The sequence below is a fragment of the Squalius cephalus genome (assembly GCF_949319135.1).
Source record: "Squalius cephalus genome assembly, chromosome: 6".
Lineage (NCBI taxonomy): Eukaryota > Metazoa > Chordata > Actinopteri > Cypriniformes > Leuciscidae > Squalius > Squalius cephalus.
This window is the reverse complement of record NC_137127.1, coordinates 35,073,594-35,097,241: the sequence shown is the minus strand read 5'-3', so window position 1 is coordinate 35,097,241 and position 23,648 is coordinate 35,073,594. Positions and strand designations below refer to the sequence as shown.

General features: G+C 37.4%; 1 protein-coding gene across 3 annotated transcripts in view; it reads left to right on the top strand.

The window, feature by feature from the left end:
• The window catches only part of gse1b (Gse1 coiled-coil protein b), a 486,478-nt gene that overhangs the window by 216,170 nt on the left and 246,660 nt on the right, over window positions 1-23,648 (top strand). For 2 of the 3 annotated variants that reach the window (XM_079874204.1, XM_079874203.1), the window contains exons 3-4: window positions 1,485-1,682; window positions 21,191-21,402. In XM_079874204.1, coding sequence (XP_079730330.1) covers window positions 1,485-1,682; window positions 21,191-21,402 — 410 coding nt within the window. The remainder of the gene's footprint in view (window positions 1-1,484; window positions 1,683-21,190; window positions 21,403-23,648) is intronic. The other variant, XM_079874205.1, reaches the window with a different exon arrangement.

Genomic DNA, 23,648 nt, shown 5'->3' with positions numbered 1-23,648 from the left:
AATAGAAGAGCACGTCTGAACATGCCACCACCTCTGGATCAGGATTTTCCTCAACACACACAGACACAGACAGAGACAGACAGACAGAGAGAGAGAGAGAGAGAGAGAAACTGGGGGCTTCCTCTGTCTCTCTTTCTCTTTTATCTCAGAAGGGCAGAGGAATTATGGGTGGAGAGGAAGGTCATGTGACATTGCAGCAGCTGCTACACTTGAACATTTGACTTGACGAAAAGGGATTGTGTGTATTGCTTTGTTAGATAAGCTCCGAACAGTCTTTGAAGAGCGACAGTTTGTGAACTGTACAAAGAAGTAAACTTGAGACAGACTGGCTATGTGCTTGTGTGTGTGTGATGTTAATGTAAAGGTGTTGTGATTGTTCTCAGCGCTTGTGTGTTTGTGACTCCCTCCCATTATGCATCAGTGAGCTGGAATGTGAACACAGTAGCGCTTTACATCTGCGTTGTGTGTGATGGATCAGTGTTTCAGTGCTGCTGCTGCTGCTGCTGTTGTTTTTCATTATTAATTGCTCTGAGCGGTTCGTGTAAAGTGCAGTGGGTGAACAGGTCTTCAGAGAGCTCTTCTGTCTGTCTGTCTGTCTGTCTCTCGCTTTACTGTAATGGCGGTGGTTTGTGATCGGCTCTAAGAACCAGCCCATGTTTCCACTGCCATGAAAGCAAAACAGTGACACTGAGTGTGTTACTACTTTTGTTCATTTTATTTTTGTGTGTGTGTGTGTGTGGGGGGGGGGGGGGGGGGGAGGGGTCACTGAAAACACAACATCAAGTATGCTTTAGCTTATGTTGTAGATAGAAGAACTGCTCATTCCCTCTGAACGTATGCAGAAGATTTGAGTAAATTGCAGCATTTTGCATTCATTGTGCAGTCTTACTTTTGATTCATTTTAAGCGAAATATTTCAGATTTAATTTTACAGCTAATTCCTATAAAATACATCCGATCGCAGTCAGGCGACCCGATACCAGCCTAATTATTCAGGGCTTTCATGATGCCTGGCCAGAACAGGGCCCGCTTGGGCACAGGTACGTCAGTGAGAAAGGTCTGTTTGCCACATGCTCTGTGCCACATGCTCGATCTGATGATAATAAACTAGAGATAAGTAACCTTAATTTTTCCAGGCCCATTGTTCCTCTATTCTTAGTCTGGATCTTTTTTTCATTTTTTTTATTCTGTGATTCTTTGTTTAATCAGTATAAATGAGGTATAGCATTTTTAATCTGTTGGTATTTTGCATTTTGCTACAGACTCTGAGAATGTGTGTGAATCCTCACAGACAAACCGCCTGTGACCTTGGGCATAACCTTTGACCTCTTCTCCTTCACCTCTGTCCTGCAGCTGTTGAGGACAGACAGTGTTTTTTTGTGTCAGGCTGTTAACGTCCTCCATGAGTCAACCTGTCAGTGTGAGGTCCATGTATTTCCTGTTTATTGCTCCTAATATCTCACTCCACTTCTCTATCTCTCTCAGGCATGAGCCATGAGCCAAAGTCACCATCGTTAGGCATGATTTCCACTGCGACCCGCACCACGGCGACCGTCAGTCCCCTCACCCCGTCTCCCCTCAACGGTTCTATTGTGCCCAATGGCAGTCCTGCATCTCAATCCGCCCACTCGGGATTCGCCGCGGCCCTCCGCAAACTGGCTAAGCAGGCCGAGGAACCCCGAGGTAAGCCGCGACCCCCTGACTTTTGATCCTTGACCTATGTGTCAGTGCTCTAAGGACTCAGATGCTCTCTGGGTACCGTCTCTTTATTGCTATGATAATTACCCTTTAGTGGAATTCAAACTGGAATAAATCAGGTTTGCTTCTCCTACAAGTCCTGGTCATGGGTTTTTCCTGGGTCAAAAATGGTCTTCGCTGGTGGCGGACGAACACGGCCATCCACACACACAGTGCAAAGTACTCTACCCTAGGGGTGTGCGATATATATTGTCTACGATGATATTGTAATTGTTGTTTTAACGATCTCCCTCACTTTGCAAAACCAAACAAAAACACGCCTAGAGAGTGCATACACTGCGTGATATAGCCATTTCGGTTTAGGTTAGACTGCTGCACGTGCGCATTTAGAGTTCACGCTCTTACTGTGCGATATACTCTATTAAAATGCAGTAAAAATGCCCCTGCATGAGTATTTGTCTTTTAGCCTATATTTATTTTATATGGTATAGTTAAGCAATCACACAAAGAGTGTCATTCTTTTTCCAAACATTAGCACAGTTGCAAATGCAAAATTTATTTTATACAACAGTTTAATAAACAAATTAAGGACTTACATTTTAGACACTATTGCCTGTTTTGCTCTATTTTGCTGGCAAAAATAGTTCCAAACAAAGCCGTAGCAGGTGCTTTGTTACTGAATGAATCAATCCATTTGAATGAATCGGTTGAATTAATGACTCAATGATTTGCTCATTAACGGTGATTTGCCACCACCTACTGCTGGTTTTAGTAGCAGTCTTGGTTTGTATCTTTTCAATTTTAAAATAATTTCAGATATCATCAATGTTTTATTTTTAAAACATCAAAACTTTATTCATGCATTTGTAACTGCAGGTTAAATGCATTTGTCACCTTTGAGTTGCATTAATCAGTCTGTGTAAATGCATTTAAATTTGGGCTATGCCGGAAATCCTGACAACCACAGTGGCTGAGTAGAAGCTTTGTATTCTGTTTTACGATTTGGTCACCCGATTTTCCACAAATTTAACAATACTTCTAATCCAAATTCACTCACATTTTAAAGTCCCCCTGTAGTCAATCATTTTATCCCTTAAAACTCACCTTTGATCACCAAAATGACATATTTAAAAAAAAAAAGTTTCCTTAAAAAAAGTCTTCATGCCTTAATATAGCTTGAATGTAACGCTACACCCTTGCCTCATTTAGTACACACGGTTCTATGGATATGCACATTAGCCCCGCCTCCACTAACTCACACCAGCTCAGAGATCCACTCGTTGACGATCACACGTTTCTTCGAAGTGGCCGCTTTTAGGACAGCGGTAGGCTTTTCTTTGACTGTTAGCATTTTTAAGACTTTTAAGTCTTTTTGGGCTCACCATCTTCTAACATTACGCTCTGACACCGTATTTCTTGGCTGCTTAATGACAGTTTTTTGATGACTCGTATTGATGTTTGATGACTCGTATTTACATGTATTTGGCACTCCCTATTGAGGTCTGATGAAGGACCTGCGCCTGGACACAACGACAACTCAGTCCTGAAGTGTCAACTAGTCTCTCCCCTGTGAAGGCCTCCTTCCCTTCCCTTTACCTCTGTACAGATAAAACGATGTCGGGATAATTCCGGTTCACGTGGCTACGCGGAAGCGATACAAATTCTGTATTATAAATTTTTCAAGGCTTGTACCTTGAAACCTATTTCGTGGTTTGAGTTCTCGAGCCATCAGGCACTGTTTTGTGCAAATGAGTGGGCGGATCGCATTAAGGGTTTTCTGTTTAAGGCATTTTTAATGTTATTGTTGTCCCCCCGATAAGGACATTTATTATTTCCTTCAGCTGCGACACTTCAGATGTGCACTTTTCGCCATGATGGTTTTGAATTGCTTGAAATATGTTTGGAATTTGGAATCACTTCGAAAAGGAAACTACAGTTAAGTACAACGTGTAGCGCAAATCTGTCATATAGGCTACATAAAATTATAATGAATTATTGTAAGTTCTTTGTTTGCCCGTGTTTTAGTACATTGTTATGGGATAAGTGCATCCACAACAGAGTTACACCTTAATGACTAGCACAGTTCGCTTGTGCATTCGCAGCCTTTTGTTTTGTGCAATTGAAAGTTGTAATATTACTTTTATTTTGTGCATATATATCTAATAGTTAAGTTAATTAACATGATAGTAAAGCACCTACTGGTGATCATCTTTAACTTCAACACATGCAGCTCAAACAGCAATGCATGACATTAATAACTAATGATCAGGAATGTCATATGCATAACATTATAATGAGAAACTATTGTAATAAAACATTGTGAATTCTTTGGGTTTAGTTGCCGTACAGCATATAATCATGGGAAGAGCGCATCCACAATGCATTCTGACTACGTAACTTAGTTCAAATTCACGCGTTATTTTGTGCAGATATAAGTTGTAATATTATGTTTATGTTTTATAAATGTTTGATAAATCTCATATTTAGTTTTTAGTGCACCTGAGACCTGCTGTCAGACTCTCTAAAATGGAGAGTGACTCACAGGGTTGCAAGACAACATAAAGTACATGCATCTGATGAGTTTTATCGAGTTGATGTCAATAGCGCGCGCTCTCTATAAGCATTTTCATATTTTGCCGCTATGTGAAAAAATCCAGCAAAATGCGCCGGCGCGTTTGTCGACCCCATAGGATTAACTTTAGCCTAACCATAAATTGTGATTAAAATTAGTGGTCGACCGATATTGGTTTTTTGATGGCCGATGCCGATGCCGATATCTTGGAGAGCAGGGTGGCCGATGGCCGATATAAAGCCGATATTTTAATATATATTTATTTTAATCAATATTTAATAAATTATAAATAAATTATAAAACACATTTTTAAAATAAACATGCTTTTATACTTTAGATGGCAACTTCTTAAATTTGCAATCCTATTACAGTATTTTTCACAAAGTAATTGTTTAGAAATATATGAATATGTGAATAAAAAGAAGGTAGCCTAAACACTGTAACAGGGCTCTCAGTAATCTGGTAATTTCGTGCTGGTAATCATATTTTTTTCAAATAAAGACAAGGTAACGCTAATTTTACATACAGCACAGTGAAAACGATATGAATATGACACAGTTGGCAACTGGTTATATATCATCATATTTTAAAATGAAGGATTTAAAGTTTTTCGATCGCGTGTCCTGTGAAGCTGATCTTCTGTTCGCATTCACTCACTTCGCACGGACCGACCGTCACTTGCAGACAGTAATGCACACTTCACAAGATATCACACAGCTGGATTCAATTAAATCTGCAAGGTTTGTGAAATTAAATGTTTATTAGATATTCAGAGATTTGTTTAAATGACGTAGATGCGTATTTGCTAAATGTTGACGGCAAATGAGAAAGTATTTTAGCCTGATTGTTTGCCTTTTCTGTTCCAAATAATATAAAAGCAAACGCTTTACTTTACTTACTTCGCATAAGTTAATATTCACTTACTTTGTTTACCAGTTCTGTCTAACAAAGTATTAGATATATGACTGACAGAGATCGTAAATGAAGACGGAGAATGTGAGTGAGGGCTGTTTGATCTGAGGAGCCAGTGTTGCCAACTATTTTCAAAGGAAAGTAGCTAACGCCTCCCCTAAAAGTAGCTAAATGTCGCTAGATGACGTCATACGTCAATTAGCATATTCATGACGTCATCGCGGCGTACTTGCGTTCTGCCTGCCTAATGTTTTTTCTCATTAAAATCATGCCTACATACTATATTTTAATATAACTAACATAACATAATATAATATAATATAATATAGGCTATATAGCCGAATGTCCAATAAAGCTGTTCTCATTTAGGCTACTATATTTTTTTGTCAGACGAACGAGTAGATTGAATGACTATTTTTTATATGTGTAAAATTATCTGAACTGAGAGAGTTCGGGAACTGGGTGAACTAAAGCACTGTGATAGTGAGTATTACAAGTAATAAGCACAAGAAAAGAAAGGAAAATAAAATGCTCAAACTAAATTCTTTAAATATAAAACAAAAGATAAGTGATAAGTCCATCCGTGGAAACAACACTGCTCATTCATGTCTGTCAGCTGCCGTGCTTCTGCTCTCAGCCATTCACAGAACAGTGTAGACGCAGAGAGAGGTGTGTGACGGCAAGGAGAAAGCAAATCTCGCGCTCGCAGGACTCATGCTGGCAACATTTGGAGGTTACTGAGGTTTGTTCAAAAAGTAGCTAGATTAGTCGCTAGTCGCTTTTTGGAAAAATTGTCGCTAAAGGGGTCTGAAAAGTCGCTAAAAATAGCGACAAAGGCGCTAAGTTGGCAACACTGTGAGGAGCTGCCGTTGACGTTCTCTTCTCAGGCACCGGTGTTCTCAGCGCCGCCCGTCAAAATAAAAGTCCGGAGCGCCGTCAAAATAAAAGTCCCGCTTTCAACACATCGGCCAATCAGAAAAACTTATCGGCCGATGCCGATATTTCAAAAATGCCAAATATCGGCCGATATATCGGCCTCGGCGATATATCGGTCGACCACTAATTAAAATATATATGATCACTCACATCAAGACGCCGCTGCGGTGGTGGAGTCCATGCAGGATGAGCAGCGTTTGGCACTGCGTCGCTTTTCAGCGCGAGCTGTGTGGAGAAGCCCATTTCCACCTCTATTGCGTTTCAAAAGCAATTCCGCGTAAAATGCAGGTTTCACACTCACGGTCTTCCAGGCCAAGTGCATGCAACCACTGGCGCCTAATTTCCAAGTCTGCTGGAAAGCTATGCAGTCCAGCAGTGCTGTTGCAACCAGCAACACTACACCTACGTACCCTCCTGACCACTGTACTAAATACAGATAAATCTACGCTAACTCATCCAAGGGCATGGTAGCTCGTACCAAGGGAGGGCGTGGTGAGCTGGAACCTGCTTAGTCACGTAGTACCGCAAACATCCAATAGGAAAATTCAACTGCAGTAGCCACGGTTCAACCTGAAGAGGGCAGCACTCAGACGTTTTTACACCATAGCCTATATTGTAGAATTAAAACACTTTATACCCAAATGTCCAAAAAGTTACTCGAATCAATGAACAGCACTAATAAGGCCCCATTCTTACAGATCATTAACTAAAAAAAGTTGGTTTAGGGTTTAGTTACCCTTTAAACAGTAGCTAATGTTAATCTTAGATGTTTCTTTTTCAAAAACATTGATGCATTGTTAATAATAAATAGCACTTTTATTTTTCTTGTATTATTTTCACCAACAATATAGTTTAATTATAATAATTAATTTTTTGTCCATGCATAGGCTATTCCATTTTATTTATGGCACATGCTTTTTGATTCTTTAAATGCAAGTAATGTTGTCCAATGACTTGTTTGCATTATTTAGACATTATTTTATTTCTCTGTAAGGCACTATATTTTAAATGTTAGCTAGATTATTTTCATTACCTGTCTAGTGATGTATGTTTATGCTGAAACATAGGCTAATTAAATAATGGTTTGTTTTTTAAAAATCTATTGCGTGTCTTGAGTTGACTTGTGTAATTTATGTTTTGCGCTTCCGAATTTTCATTAGGGGAACATTGATGTACCTACCTGTAATTTTCATGATTTTTTAGGAGCGACCTTAGTTAGTTGGCAGTTTGATGCACCCGCAGCCTATATATGCCTCCCTAATCAAACACATCTGATTCAGGTCATCAGCTCATTAGCAGAGAAGACATGAAATGGGTCAGACAATAGAGACGTTCAAAAATATGAGACGTTCTAAAAAAACAGGATTAATAAACCACTGTGCTATAATATTTATTTAACTGTTTTGTATTCAGTGTTTAACTTGCGTTTTACATAGTTGTTTATTATTATTAATGGCAGATTTTTTTTAATGAATCTTTTGCTTTGTCTGTCAAGTTAAAGTAAAATAACATGATCAAATTAGATTTCACAAAGAGATATAACAATAGCACACCACCCCCACCACCACTTGGAGAGATGAGTTTACAGTCACAGTTCTCTCATTTGAATGGGATCACCTAAGTTTGCATTTATGTTGGATGGGTTTTACTGATGATGATCATAGGTTATAAATGCTGTCTGCTGAGACCTCCGTCTTAACCTGCTGTCTTTGAGAATATTTGTCTTAACTGTTTAAGGAAGTATCCAGTTTGGACCAGATCCTGACCTTCTGTGTTACTGTGTTTCTACAGATATGTTAATTACAGATATGTCTGTGTACAAACGGATGGTGTTTGTTTATGTAGCTTGAGGAAGGTGCATGCTGTACATACTGTTCACATGCACACGAATGTACACACACTCTACATTCTCTACATGGTGCTCGGCTGTGTTTGCAGACAGCGTCTCAGCAGGGAAGCAGTCTTTAACACTCTGACAGAATCTGTGATATACCACATGTTTCCTGTCTTCTGCCTGTCCTCTAGTGTGAGTGTTCTCCAGCAGACCCAGGAAGAGTTCTCCAGGGAGGTAACACTTTGGGGTGGATGGCTCCAACACCCTGCTGTGAAGAATTTCTCTAGTTGTGAACACAACCACTCTGGACGTTAATGTGATGTACCCTAAGGTGTTGTGTGTAATACTCTAAAGCCTGTCTGTTTTTTTTTTTTTGGTCCCTCTTTGGATATTGCCAAATCTCTTTCTTGTTCTGTGCGTTATTTGGATTTTGACCGTTTGTGGCTTCTACAGGATCTTTAGATTTGACGAAATGAGTGAGATTTATGACCGTTCTATTTGAAAGAAACACTCAGACTTGATTGAATAAGATATCATAAAAAAAACACCTTTGCTCTCATAGTTAGGCTATATCCAGTGACACATCACATGAAAAACTAACTCTGGTTGGTCACTTTAAGTGTTGACAAGAGTCTTATGTGAGTGGTTCTTGGTCAGAATAAGCTGCAGTGTTGAGATGTTATTCTGATACTCAGCCCTCAGCTAGCTGTGTTCTGTCACCTGTGTTAACTCTGCCCTCTGTTTTTCTTTCTCATTATGTCTGTCTCTGTGGCCCGTGTGTGGGTGGCGTTTAAAAACAGATAGATGATGCACACACTATGATTAGGTCAATCGCACTGTTAAAAACAGCTCTATAAACGCCTCTGCCCAGTGTCTGTCCTATTTGTCTCCAGTCCAGACAGCTGTAGGCCGCAGGAGCTTACAGACTAGATGGGTGATCTGAATGATGGCAGTGTAGGCTGATGTCCAATTTCCCAAAACTTTCATTTATTTCATCTATTTATTTTAGAGGCAAGAGCATGTGTACATGAACATGCAGTTAACGCAATAAAATGTTCAGTTAAAAAGAACATTATACTTTCGAGGACAAAACTAATGAATAAATAAATTGAAGTGTGAATGAATGTGAAATAAAAATGTATACTGCACAAACTAAATGGTAAATGAATAAATACCTAAATAAATTATTGATTGACCGAAACCGAAATTAAAGTTTACATTTAGATGAAAACCAAAGCTGAAAATTAAATTTATTTAATAATCAATTAATCAAATTTATTGAACAACAAATAAAATAAAAACTGAGTTGTATACAAACATTTTACATTTTATTTAATTTTTATTTCAATTTATTGTGTTTTTATTAAATTATTAATAATCATTTATTGCATTTATTGTTTTAAAGGGGTCATATAATGGTACATGCACTTTTACAAGTTGATTGTACTGAAATGTGTGTTGGCAGTGCCTGTACACAACCATCCTATCATGATAAAAATCTATCCAGTGGTTTTTTTTAAATCTCCTTATATGTTTGACCCACTGATCTATATAATGACATGTCATTCTATATAGATCAGTGGTTTGACCCTCTCTGAAATCAAGCCGTTCGATTTTGTGTAGGGCTGGGAATCGATTAAAAAAAATTAACTAATTAATTGCACAATTTGCTGTAATTAATTGCAATTAATTGCATTTCCCCCAAACTTGTAATCATCAATATTTAAACTTAGAATCACCTAATTAAATTAAACAACACAGGAAAAAAATGAAAATGAAAACAGAAAATAGCCCTATATTAAAATAATATTAAACATCAATATATCAATGTATTATTCTTTTTCAATAATCAATCAACATAATCAATTTAACAGATTTTTTTTTTTTTTTTTTTACTAATTATCAAAATAAAATATAGTCCTACAAAGCTATTATTAGAGCATGTGATCAGAGCAGGTCATTTTACCATTGTTGCCCAGCATGACTATACCAGCTCAGTAGGGCTATTGCAAACAGAAGTCTCCTACTGAGAAATTTCACATTATTTGAGCGGACTTTGCTTTTCCAGTGCGTGATCGGTACATGATTGGAGCGTTTGGGCCGTTAACGACAGAGCAGAACATTTAGCAGAGAGCGCAGACACACACACACACACACACACAGGGAACGGAGAGTGCGGCGGCGCACACACGGAGCGGAAAAGACCCGCTCATGAAAGCTGCGCGAGAATGAAACCTGATCGCCGAACACGGAGGAGCGGGATGGCATATTTTCGGCAATCATACGAGGCAAAAAAAAGTGCTGCGTTAATTGCGTTTTTTTTTTTTTACACGTTAAACATCTCAAATTAATCGCAAAGATTAACACGTTAATTCCCCCAGCCCTAATTTTGTGACGTCACAAAATCGACGCCCCTCCCACGATTGGTGATTGACAGCAGCGTTTCAACACAGACCCGCCCTCGCTCGTGAGCGAGCTGTCTGTCGTCATAGTCCGCACGTCATTGTTGATACCCTCACTGGAGCGCTGTCTATGAGCAGAATGGCGTCTGTGATTGTGTTCTTCGGTGTAATAAGGAACACAGCAGTCATTTTGATGTTCCTAAATCCGAACCGTTGAAGACTCAGTGGCTGAGTTTTGTTTTTGAAGGGATATGCCCCAAGGATTGACGTGGGGATTCCCTCACGGGGATTCCCCACGATCAACCATGCTTTCATGTTTGCGCGCGAATCATTTCACACCAGACAGCTTTACAAACGAGAAAAAACGGATCGGTACCAACGAGTTCCTGCTGAACCTCTAGAAGTGAGTGTAATGTTTTATTAACCTTTATATTAATTATTTATATTAATCTTTGCAAATTTGCAAACCTTGATGCACGCTTCAGATGAATGTCTAAGGTTTACACTCAGGGTACATTACAGCATGTTTTCTATGTACGACGTTCTCAATATAATTCATAATCCCACGTTTATAATGAACAACGCGTTATGGTTATTGTGTTATTATTAAAAACGGTGTACGCACAGAACAGAGGGGCGGGGTGAGCAAAGCTCATTATCATTTAAAGACACATGCACTTACACGGCGTGCTGAAAACAGAGCTGTTTTTGACCAGGTAAAATGAGTGTTTTCTTACAATACTAATGAGAATTTTTAATTAAAGTATATTACAAACTTTTAATTTAGACCCTAAAGAATCATATTAGCTTGTACAAAAATGGCATTATATGACCCCTTTAAATACTTTTTACAGTGTACATTTATGTCTGTATTTATGCATTTATGTATGTATGTATTCATTTATTCATTTTTCAGTTATTTTTATCTGTATTTCAGTATGATAATAAGCGGATGGTCTGTTTAATCCTATTGTAATACTCAAAATTAGTGGTCGACTGATACTGATTTTATTGGTGGCCGATGTCGATATCTGACTTTGAGAGCAGGGTGGCTGATGGCCGATATATATACATCTCAGACTAATTTAAAGATAGCAAAAACACATGAATAACAATCGCTTAAAGGAAATGTCTTTATTTTACTTAATATTCACTAAATTAAAATAAATAATTTGAAAATGAATTCAAAAATCAATTTTTAATCTGTAAAATAAACAGACAGAAACTTTCTGTAATCCTATTTGTATTTTTCCCAAATAAAAAAAAATAAAAAATATATATATATAATAATATATATATATATAAAGGAAGTATGCACTGTAACCAACAGGGCACTTAGTAAATAAAGACAAGGTAACTCTCATTTTACATACAGTACATGCATGTCCCTGGCATCTCCAGTGACAGCTGAACTCTCGCACTCTCGCACTCTCCCATTACGCACAGAGTACACACGTTTTTATGCAGTCTACAAATGCACATTTTAGAAGATTTCACAGCTGAATTCAACTTAGTCTGCAATGTTAGTGAAATTAATTGTTTATTTAGATATTCAAAGACTTGATTTCATTATATAAATGTGTATTTGCTGTAGGGCTGGGCGATGTACAAAAAAACAAAAAAATTACAATTGAAAATTCTTATTTTTTTTCCAGAATGTCGCAGTGACTGCAAACTAGCATTCAGACCTGCCTCCATTCAGTTAGCAATGCCCAAATTCCTACGATCCAATCAATTCCAGAGGTCGACATCAAGTCCCGCCCTATATTTTTTCCTCATTTCAGAAGCCGTTTCACTAAGATATACGTTCAGTTTCATGCTGACTTTAAAATCACATTACATTCTAACATTGAAAAAACATTGTTAGAACGTCGAACATCAGTACGTAGTTGATGTTCGACGCGCATGCACGGAATAGGATGTTTTTAACACGCATGTATTAATCTCGTATTTAATGTAATTTAAACTGTAATGCCGAGTTAAAGATAGAATAAATAGATACAAATTGTTGTTTCATTAGACACTACTAGCTATAGAGTATTTAAAATGCATTTAAGCAACGAAGGCATAGTGTTTTGAATAGCCTATAAACCTATGTATTATTATTATTGTTTGTTTAATTTGTTTAAATTGGTCCTTTATGAATACAAATAGACTGAAAATATCTCTAACTATTGTCTTTATTTTTCCCACTCTGAGTCTGTCTTATATAGTCTTTGTTATTTGTTTAATATGTCTGTAATGTAGCATTTATTCGTTCATGAATTAATCAAATATATTATTTTTCTCTCTCACTCACTGTGCTATAGCCTACATGACAGATTAAGAGTTGGGACATTTTTTTTTTATACCATAAGAGATTTAATAAATGAAGATGACAAGAAGAAAAAGAAGAAAAACTATCTTGTGTCTGTCTGGCATTCGATCTGTTAAAACATCCCAAACTGTTGGGGACAATGTGATATAGCTTATTAATTAGCCTACATTACTTTGCATGAAAATAGCGCTATCCGTTTATCAAGAGAGAGCTCAATCTCTATCTAGGCAGACTTTTTCCTTCTAAATATTTTGAAGTTGAGTGTATAGCCTACAGTTAAACTTATGATCTTCGATTTTGTTTTGAGTGTTTTAGACAATTATGAGAAGCAACTATAATGAATAAACATTTATTTGACTTGACTGAGGGGTGCCACATTATTAGTCACGTGAACCCGTCTTTTCTTTCATTTTTATTTTTATTGGTAAGAATGTTTATCTTAGCTATTAGAATAATATAAAAATCGATATACACAAATGGAATGGCATTACGTATATGGGAAATTACATGACGGATAAAAACAGACAAAAAGAGAGAAGTTTTTAAACTCAACTAACTCTGTCAGAGTGATGGATATCCTAATAGTTATAGTGCAACTTATGCATATCTATCATGTTACAGTGCTTCGTGTAAACTTATGGATTACATTAGATTAATACTATAATGGATGATAATAGCACTAATTTGGGCAGTGTCGTTGGAGACAAAATAGGCTACAAAATGCATATCCAGTATTGCAAATCTTTGAAGCTGCCAGTAGGGAGAAAAACATGTTATGGGCCATAATGTAAAAGCTTTAATGTTTAAATTCATCCACTATAGCCATTATTATGGAATATGTCATACAGATTTTATAAAATAGTATAATTTGTGGATAATGTAATAGGTAATCGCGCCCATGATGTAATCGAAACCTACTACAGCGCATGCGTGTTCAAACGTCAACTACGTATTTGACATCAATGACGTCACCGCGCTATAGGCTGCAGGGAGGACTTCTTGGACACATCGGCCATCTAGAAAAGCTTATCGGCCGATGCTGATAATTAAAAAATCGGTCAACCACTACTCAAAATTCGCTTACAAATGCAAGATAACCATTTATATCTGAGATGATAATTGGATGCAACCTGATGTCAAATGTTTATGGTTGCATACTAGAAACTATTGAGGGGAAAATAGCAGTATGCAGTACTCTAGTAGTACACAGCCGATCTGTCTCTCTCACAGCAGGTGTCTGTGTGTGATTAATTAGCTGCTCCTTGTGGACTTGGATATTAAAGGGCTCATCCTTTATCCAGAGGAGACAGAGACACGGAAGTATAGGGGAGGAGTGAGTCTCTAGTTGTGGTTGTGGTAATTCATTCAATCCTGTCCGAACAACATTTGCTTTTTGTCCCTGTACCAAAAGTGTCCGTAGAAATGAAGTGCCATGTATAGTATTCATTTATATTTATATCATTGTATATTATTTTATATATATAAAATAGAATATTTCATAGAATATTATGACAAAATATAAAAATGACTGTTTGTGCTGTTTATTTTTATGCTTCATTATAGTATTGTGTCTCATTTCAAAACTCTACTGGAATCAATTGAGAGTTGGGTCTCTTGTGCACTTTGTGTGACGTGTGAAGTTGCTGCCTTTCGTAGAGTGCTTAGAATCAGGCTTCTATCTCATTGAGATGAGAACCATCGTGATATCTGCTGTTTCATGGAATGGACCATGTGAGCGCACCACAAAACAATCACGTGTGTTTGTGTGTGTGTGGGGTAGCATATGGACTAAGGCGTGTTGAGTTCTGCTCTCACACCAGGTGTGAAATGGGCTGTTTAATTAACTGCTGATGCTGTTCTAATGCAGCCTGAAATGTATGTGTGTGTGTGGTCAGTGTGAGGCAGAGGTGGGTTAATAGACGAACCCTCAGAGAGAAGAGATGCACATTAATCACACCGACACACTCTCTCTCTTTGCAGTGTGAAATCTGTTCATTTCAGTGGCATTCCGAGCGTGACAGGAAGCGTTGGAAGCTCTCGGCCATACATGGGCACGGCTTCCTTTGAGAGCAGCTTGCACAGACGCATTGCACTGAATACATTTGAATATCATTAGCATCTCATAAAGCACACCAGTTTGACTCAGATGGTGTGTGTTTCAATAAGAGGCCCATCTGCCTGCGTGTGTGTGTGTTTCAGTTGAAAGAAAAGGCACCAATAAAACCTACTTGAGAGAGACCTGATGTCTGTCTCTCACACACATACACACACACTCTTGTGATGATATTTGGTGCAGTAATTTAGCACTAATGCTGTAAAGACATATCAAATATGAATGTGTGTATGACAGATCCACACTCACAAGAGCTGGAGAATGAGGAGGAGGAGGATGATGTTTGATGGATGAGCGCATGCCGGATTGAATAAAAGAGAAGAAATCTGTAAGGGGGTGATGGTGGGGTGGGATGGATCTCGCTGCACATGTGCCTGCAGTCCTGCTGAATTATTCACACTGTCCTGTCACTGTGTCACCATGGGAGAAACAAATGAGAAGACAGTGAGAAACGGCAGCAGATGAGCAGCTGATCAGTGATGACCACAGGCGTTACTGAACTCCTGAACTTCTTATATAGGTATCATAGACATCACACTCCTGACATGAAGGCTGCCTCATTTTGGCAAAATTCCAAGGAGAATGGCAGAATGGTGGAGAAGGCAAATACCATAATACACTGCACTAAGCTCTGTGAAAAAAATAAATCCAAGATGGCAGATGAAGCCAGCAATAAATTGATTATAAATGTACAATTACGCATTCAATGCTGAAATATATCGATTAAAAAAATAAAAGTTTAAAACTGCTTATTGGTTGTCACGCCATTCCGGTATACCAGTCCTACAGTAGTATCGCAATGCTAAAGCTTTAAAATGGTAGTAGTATTGTTACCGTAAGTTATGTTGTATTTGCGGCAGTAACACTATTTAAAACTTTACTTTGAACACTATGTCTGCAAAAAACATTGCAAGAGACTCTTTTTGAGCGCTGTTGCTTTCCTGCTGTGCCCAGTGTTGTAAATGCTGTGTGGATTTCACGCCTTATTTGGTATTGAATGTTTTCTGACCCTTTAGTTCAAACACACGTCTGATTCCAGTTCATTTGATGAGATGTTGCATGCCTTTGTTCATGGTGCAATTCATCAAAAACTTAGCTCGCCTCAAATATCACTTTTCAACATCATAATATCTTAATATAAGAATCTATTCTCTCGCTTCGTCCTTTGCTCACTTGACCACTAACAGGTGTAATGGTTCGTTTCTGCCATCTTTACGATAATGAATGCAATTCCATTCATCATCATGGCAGCATTTGCACTCGGTTCTTATCAGTCATTTCAATCATTATAATGTGATTTTTAACATTATTAATTAATTATATGTTTTAATATTCATTCTGTCCTCCAGTCTAAGTCGCAAACTGCAGAATATGGGGGCCAAAAAAGCTCCTGTCTTGTTTTTTATATTTATATTAGCAATGTGACACGAGCAAGAGTGCTGTTTTTCCGAATATCAGCACGATTGCAAATGTGATAAATGTGATTTAAAATGCCCCTTAAACCAAAAGTTAATAATAAATGTTAACTGACATTTTAGACAATATTGAAGTTTTTGCTCTTATTTCACCAGTTAAAATAGTTAACCAATCAGGACTGTTGTGCTTCTCTGAGCAACACACAACTGTGTTTTTGAACAAATCAATGATTCAGTGAGCCATTCATAAAAACAGTCAGGCCCTGTCCCAAATGGCACATTCATATACACATTCGGTCTTGTGGACTTACAATGGTTGTCGCGTGCATGTGTCCATTAAGTCCATGAGATCGTATGGTGTCCCATTTGTCATTAGGTTTCATAAGGGTGCTCATGAGCGCCCCCTTTGCGGTCGATATGTGCCCTCATTGCGCACTTGCTGAGCCAGCACTGATTCGAGCTCCGCAGCAGACTTCTTCCTGACAGTCAAAACGTCGTTATGTCACAAAAGTGCAGACTCGTAGGAAGTCCGCAAGAGGGTTTAGGGTGCCATTTGGGACATGGCCTGCTTCGTTCCTGAATGAATCAGCCATTTTGAATGAATAAGTTGAATGACTGAATCAGTGACCCAATCATTAATATTTGCCTCCACCTCCTGGCGGTTTTAGTTTCCCATTTAAAAGTAGGCCTATTATTAATTATTATTATTTATTTTTTTACAACATTTCATATTTCTATAATTCTGAATTTTATATTTAAAACATTATACTCATAACATTATTTATGCAATTGTAATTGCTGTGTGAAATGCATTAATACCACCTTTGAGCAGGATTAAACTGTCAGTATAAATACATTTAAATGTCACTTTAGATTCAGCTTCTGTGCCACTTCTGCAGTGCTAAGATTGATATTGTTTACACTTTTCATTTTATTGGTAATAGCCAGTTGTTCATTCTCATTAATAAAGTTCAGTTCAAAGGCAAAATTCAGAGGAAAATTTGGTCTGTTTGCATTTACATCTAGGTATTTATAAAAAATGTGGTTCATTTTGTAGATTTGAATTATGAATTAACACAATACTGCATGGTATCGTGATACTTTAGCTGATGTAGTATCGTAACGTGTTTATGGTATCATGAGCACTCTAATACACAGCCCTATCAAAAAGCGAGACGGTTTGTTGTTTTTATAAGATAAAGTTCAAGTGAACCAAAAATGTAATTTTTCATTTAAAAAAAAAAATCATGTATTTGTACCTGTTATTCAGTAAGGCTCATTAAAAGGTATTTTTTAGAAGATGGTTTTATCCTGTTTATTGCTATTTGGCACTAATACAACCTAGAGCTGCTTGATTCAGGATAAATAGAGAATCACACTGTATTTAAAAAAATAGAGATCACGATTCTCCCACAATTCTAAATAGACAACTAAACAAAATAACATAGCCTACATAGCTGTTTCATACATATACATGTCAACTGCTTTCCCTGGCTCAGGGGCAGCAGCAGTGCAGATCTTAATGCTCCGCTGTAATCGTACAGAGCCGAATCGTTGGCATTTTGGAAAAAGATTGCTTGGGTGTATGAATCGAGATTGTGATCTTTCAACAATTAATTGTGCACCTCTTATGCAACCTCTTAACCTCTTTCAAAATAACCAGTTGCAGCTTTTTCATTTAGGAATGTGATGCTACATGAGTAATGGATACTGTTTTTTGGAACAGAAGTGTGTGTCCATGTGCGTGTGTGTACATGCGCAATAATCAGCTTGTGTTAAATGACTGAACAAGACAGGAGGAGACGCTCGGGTCTTTACTGGGACTCAGCTGCTAATTGCTGTTGTGGACTCACTCTCTCTCACTCTCACACTCTCCCTCTCTTTCTTTCTCTCTCTGCCTGCATGCATGTTTAATGGTGTGCAGCTGTAATTACTGCAGCAAGCGTCTCTTCACCTCCGCTCACCTTTGCTCCTCCTTTGCTGTTGACAGAAACCTTTGTGGCGTCTTTCTTAAAAGCTTTCTGCAGAGAACACCAGCTCCTAATGGCTTGTCCCAAGACAGGCCTGTGCCATGAATGTCTTGACATTTGAATGAGCATGGCTGAGATGACTGAAAACGGGTTCTTATTCCGATTATTATCCGGCTTCATTTTTAAGACAATATCACATCCAAACCTTTGAATGAGTATTTTTCTGCCAATGCGAGTGAGTTCACGTTGTTTATTGCGCACACTAATAGTGAGCCTTCGTTCTGACGTTGTGCTGCGCTGTTACACTACGTGAACTCACGTCAGAGGCCCACACAGAAGAAAATGAATAGTTGAATAAAGTCGTTATTTTTATTTGTTGTTTTTTTGCGCACAAAAGTATTCTTGTCGCTTGATAAACTAACTTTCTGGGCCGGCAAGTTTGAGGGTGAGTAATTACTGACAGAATTTTTTTATTTTTGGGTGAACTAACCCTTTAAGGCTTGTGAGATTTAATGTACCATAGTTTCCACACCTTGTAAAAATTGATTGCTGAGAGGAAAAATAAAAACTGCATTGGTGTATGTCACATTTTATTATTCCTTCTGGAAATAATGTAAAATGCTGGTAAATAAAAGGAAACGTTGTAAAACAGTATAAACACTTGAAAACAAACATGTTGTCACGTTCTGTTGTTGTTTTCATTGGTTGTCATGGCAATTCATTGGTTTATTGATTATATTGATTCATTTCAGTTCATTATCTGGTGTGTAAATATTGACCTTATTTTTCTCCGTTAATTGTCTAGTGTTGTATGTGCCTTAACACTGTTTTGTTTGTTGCTCTTTTTGGATATCGTTATTTTGTTTTATTTAATAAATGTTTATGCTGCATTTAGATCTGCTGTTCTTACCTTGTCTTCATCAAAACATAACATGTATTTATGTGTATATTTTTTGTAGACAACATTTATTATAAACACCAAGCCTATTTGAGGCTAAACTGAATTACCTGCATGGGGGAAATGCACAAATAAACTTGTACAAACTGTGTTAAAGTTGAATGTGAAGAGAGATAAAAACTGAAACCCCCAAGATAAAACATTTCTGTTCGAACACGCACATCAGTAATGTCTAAACAATAAAAGCAGACATATGACTGAATCTAAATTTATGGGGACACATACGTCTTGTGGTACAAATTCAAATATTTCCATATTCACACATTTGGTTGCTTAACTTGTGCTAACAAAATGCACAGTATGTAGATTTGGAATATAAGTCACATCACAATTTAGATGATACAAAAATGTTGTACAATTTTGTAAAATACAGTAGTTTTAAGTCATAACAGACTAGCCTAAATAAAACGGATGCAGCGGCTAGAGACATTCCTCATTTACACACACACACACACACACACAAATATATATATATATATATATAGTAACTCAATGACCTGCACATATTTGCACATATCTTGACGGTTTAAAGCTCACCAAAAATTTAAATTCTGTCACCATTATATATCACTATCTATATATTTCCTGTGATACATATGGCATATTCCTCACAAACAAACAACAGTTATTATAGAGTAAGTACTTTGTATCAAATGTTTTATAATGTAAGTACATATTAGTTAAAAAGACTTCAAATTTTGACCATTTTTTCCGTGGGACATCATTCACTTTCATTGATTGAATGGAAAAAGATGCCATGAAAGTGAATGGTGACTGAAGCTGTATTCTGCTTCACATCATCTTTGAGGTTGGCTAAATAATGACGAAATCAATATTTTTTAGCTGAACTATTCCTTTTTTTTTTTCTTGTAAATTGGCGAGTGTTTGTTTTAGACCCTGTTCACAGTGGACAGACTGAGAGAAAGATGGAGTGCGAGGAGAGGTGCGATAATGATAACAGTTTTAGAGAGCGATGATCAAGCACTGGCCTGTGATTGACTGAATGTCCATGCTGATAAGACTTCAGGACTTACCACACCGTCTCTCTCCCCTCTGTTTCTCTATCTTTGTCTTTTCTCTCATCCTAGCTTGTCCTGTCATCTGTCCTCCTCCATAAATATCCCTCCCCGTTCACTGTCTCCATCTAATGTTTGCCGTAGGCTGTGTGTCTGTCTCTCCACTCCATGAGACATTTATATTTACAGTATATAGTGTGTGTTCTTTCCACTTAAAGCTGTACTAGTCAAAAAGAAACTGGTGCTCACAAGTGTCGAGTTGCATTTGCAAGAAGCTGGTGCAGTGTGTGTGTTTGCAATGTTTCAGTTTGCTTTTATTTACAAGCTACAATCTCACACAGAAACAGCATGTTTCAATCTTACCCATATGTTTAAAGAGACAAATACCCTGATGAATGGCACAAACTTGACCAGTAAATGGATAAATATCCATGTCACCTTTGGCTTTTGGCTTGCTTAGTTGGGGACACTAAATATTCAACAATATTATTGATCATCTGCCTGAATTGACACCATTACATAACACCATTATAACTGAACTGAGCTGGACGATGACATCATTGTTTATCACTGCTATATATATATATATATATATATATATATGTGTATATATATATACTGTGTATATATATATATATATATATGTGTGTGTGTGTGTGTGTATATATATATATATATATATATATATATATATATATATATATATATGTATGTATATATATGTATATATATATATATATATATATATATATATGTATATATATATATATGTATATGTATATATATATATATATATATATATATATATATATATATATATATATATATATATATATGTATATGTATATATGTATATGTGTGTGTGTGTCTATGACGCTATTTTCTTCTAGATCTGCTGTACAGCCGAAACAAACTCTGTTGCATTATTTTCCTGTTATCTCTGTAAAGCTGCTTTGAAACAATCTGTATTGTAAAAAGCTCTACATAAATAAAGGTGACTTGACTAAATCACTGATGAACTCTTTCTCTCCTGTGTCCTGTTGTTTAGCAGGATCTTCCATCAGCAGCGAGTCGTCTCCTGTCTCATCTCCGGCCACTAACCACAGCTCCCCAGTCAGTACACCCAAGCGGGGCCCCATGGGTCCAGTTATAGTGCCTCCTGGGGGACACAGCGTACCCAGTACCCCACCTGTGGTCACCATAGCCCCCACCAAAACTGTCAACGGCCTGTGGAGGAGCGAGAGCCGACCTGTACGAGAGGTAAAGTTAAACATTCACATCGATTCAAAAGTTCTCTTCCAAACCATAGTGAGCTCTCTCACTGTATATCTTCCTAACTGACATGCTAACAGTTGTTTCTGAGGTTCCGTTCAATAATGTGTACAACACCATGCTTTAAGACATTTGTGATTAATTCTGGCAGTTGATTTCAGTAGAACCTGACATTAGCATGTTGCAAAGGTAATAAGCAAATTTGTAGTACACACAAATACTGATCAAAATTGCCAATTTTGAAGTATATTTCAAAATTAAATAATTTGTAATTAAAAATTATTAAATTTTTAATATGAATTAAAAATCTTAAATTTAATTCTTTCATTCTTTTTATTAAAATTAAGGTTTCTTTTGTGTCACTTTATAAAAGCAACATGCCACTCGAAGCTGTGAAAAAAAGTGGTTTATTGCTTCATTGAATTATGCTTACATTCACAATCACATACGCACAGTGCTGGATTTCCATATGGCTTGTAAATCAGTGTGTCAGAATGTGTGTGACATATGTTCGGGTGACATGCAGCCTAAAAACAGGACCAGCCCCCCATCACACACACGCCCTCTGCCCCCAGTGTTAAACAATGGCTCTGCAAAGGCACTAAACATCCCATAAACTGAGGCTCTATAGATTTTCCCCACTGCCTCGACCCCTGACCCTCTGGTTACATAAGCCTACAGAGATATTCCTGAATCACAAGCTGTCTCCTCCTCCGCTCACTGTAACTTCAGTATGATTTTTCTCAGTTGGTGTCACACATAGTTGTATGAGTTTTACTGAGATGTGTGATGTAAGTGTGGAGTCCTCACTCTGCTCAGGTGGCGTCTCTTCCTGCCTGACTGACTGCCAGACAAAAGCCACAGATACATAGAGACAGAGGGATCAGGCATCAGGCGGCCCGGGCTCCATCACAACACAATCCTCTTTCATTTTTAATGTGCATAAGCTGCACCGCACACCTGTTGGCCTATACACACACACACACACACATTTATAGCTTTATGAAAGAGGACATGTCTTAGACTTCTGTTGATTTCACAAACTAATTATAATGACTGCAGTGTAATCTGAACCATACCCCAAAAGAAAATTTGACGTTGACACAATTGAGTTCGCCAGGTTTTTCAGAACTTTTGTCAGAAATTTGTCCCCAAACTCTGGCTAGTAAACCCACATGTGCACACAGAGCTTGTATGTAATGCAGTCAATGACCAGAAGAGATCATAACAGTTACCATTTAATTTATATTATTGCAATGTCTTGGTTGGAATTATTAATCTTTTTTTTTTTTTTTTTTACCAGTTAGAATGACCATAAAAATGTGATGCTCTGATTATTTAAAATGTCAGACACAGTAGTGTTAATAGAGAGGAATTTAAAATCACTTGTTGAGCACATCGGCATTAAAGGGGTCAAGAGCTGGAATTTTTTTTTTATGTATATTCTCTGAGGTCCACTTATAATGTTATCAAGATTTTAATTTAGAAATATTAGGCTATTTTATATCTGTTTTTGACCCTCTCTCTCAAAAACTCTGTTTTGATGCCACATTCGAGACTTGGAAGTAAACACCCAGTGCTATGATTGGGTAACAGTTTTGCATATTCAAATAATTTTCAACGGTCACCACCATTACATTTGTGGAATTGTTTTTGAAAACTTCCGATGTTAAACAAATATCTTGTTACACAGTTGAGATTTTTGCCAACAATGTGAAACATGCATATTACATATGCTTTGTAAGTCTTGATTTTGGCAAATAAAGTAAGTACTTGGAGTTACCACAGTTATAATGGACAAAGGATGAAGGATTTTTTGTTTTGAATGAGAGCAGTAACTTTAGGCTCGTAAGTTGTCAATGCAATCCAAAGGCATTGGTGGAGAGTACAGTCAGTCAGGGAGCAACAAGAGTTGCTTTTTATGGAGTTCATGTGTGAAAAACTTGACTCACATGTGTATGTTGATCCAAACATACTGAGCATGACGATCTCTACTTTCTTAATTTTAGGGAACTGATGTACATTGGCATCAGTCCAAAACATTGCAGGCCTGTTAGTGCAAAGCTCCTGTGCCATGGTTACAGATGACTGCATGTCAACAAGTTCGAGTGTGAATTTCCCCTCGTCAATGGAAGGGACCACTTTCTTTGCTCTGGTGGATAAGTCCCCTTCTATTGCAACAGTGAACTGGTCTCTGACAAAAACGGCCACCTCTGTGGGCAGAACAAGTCCAT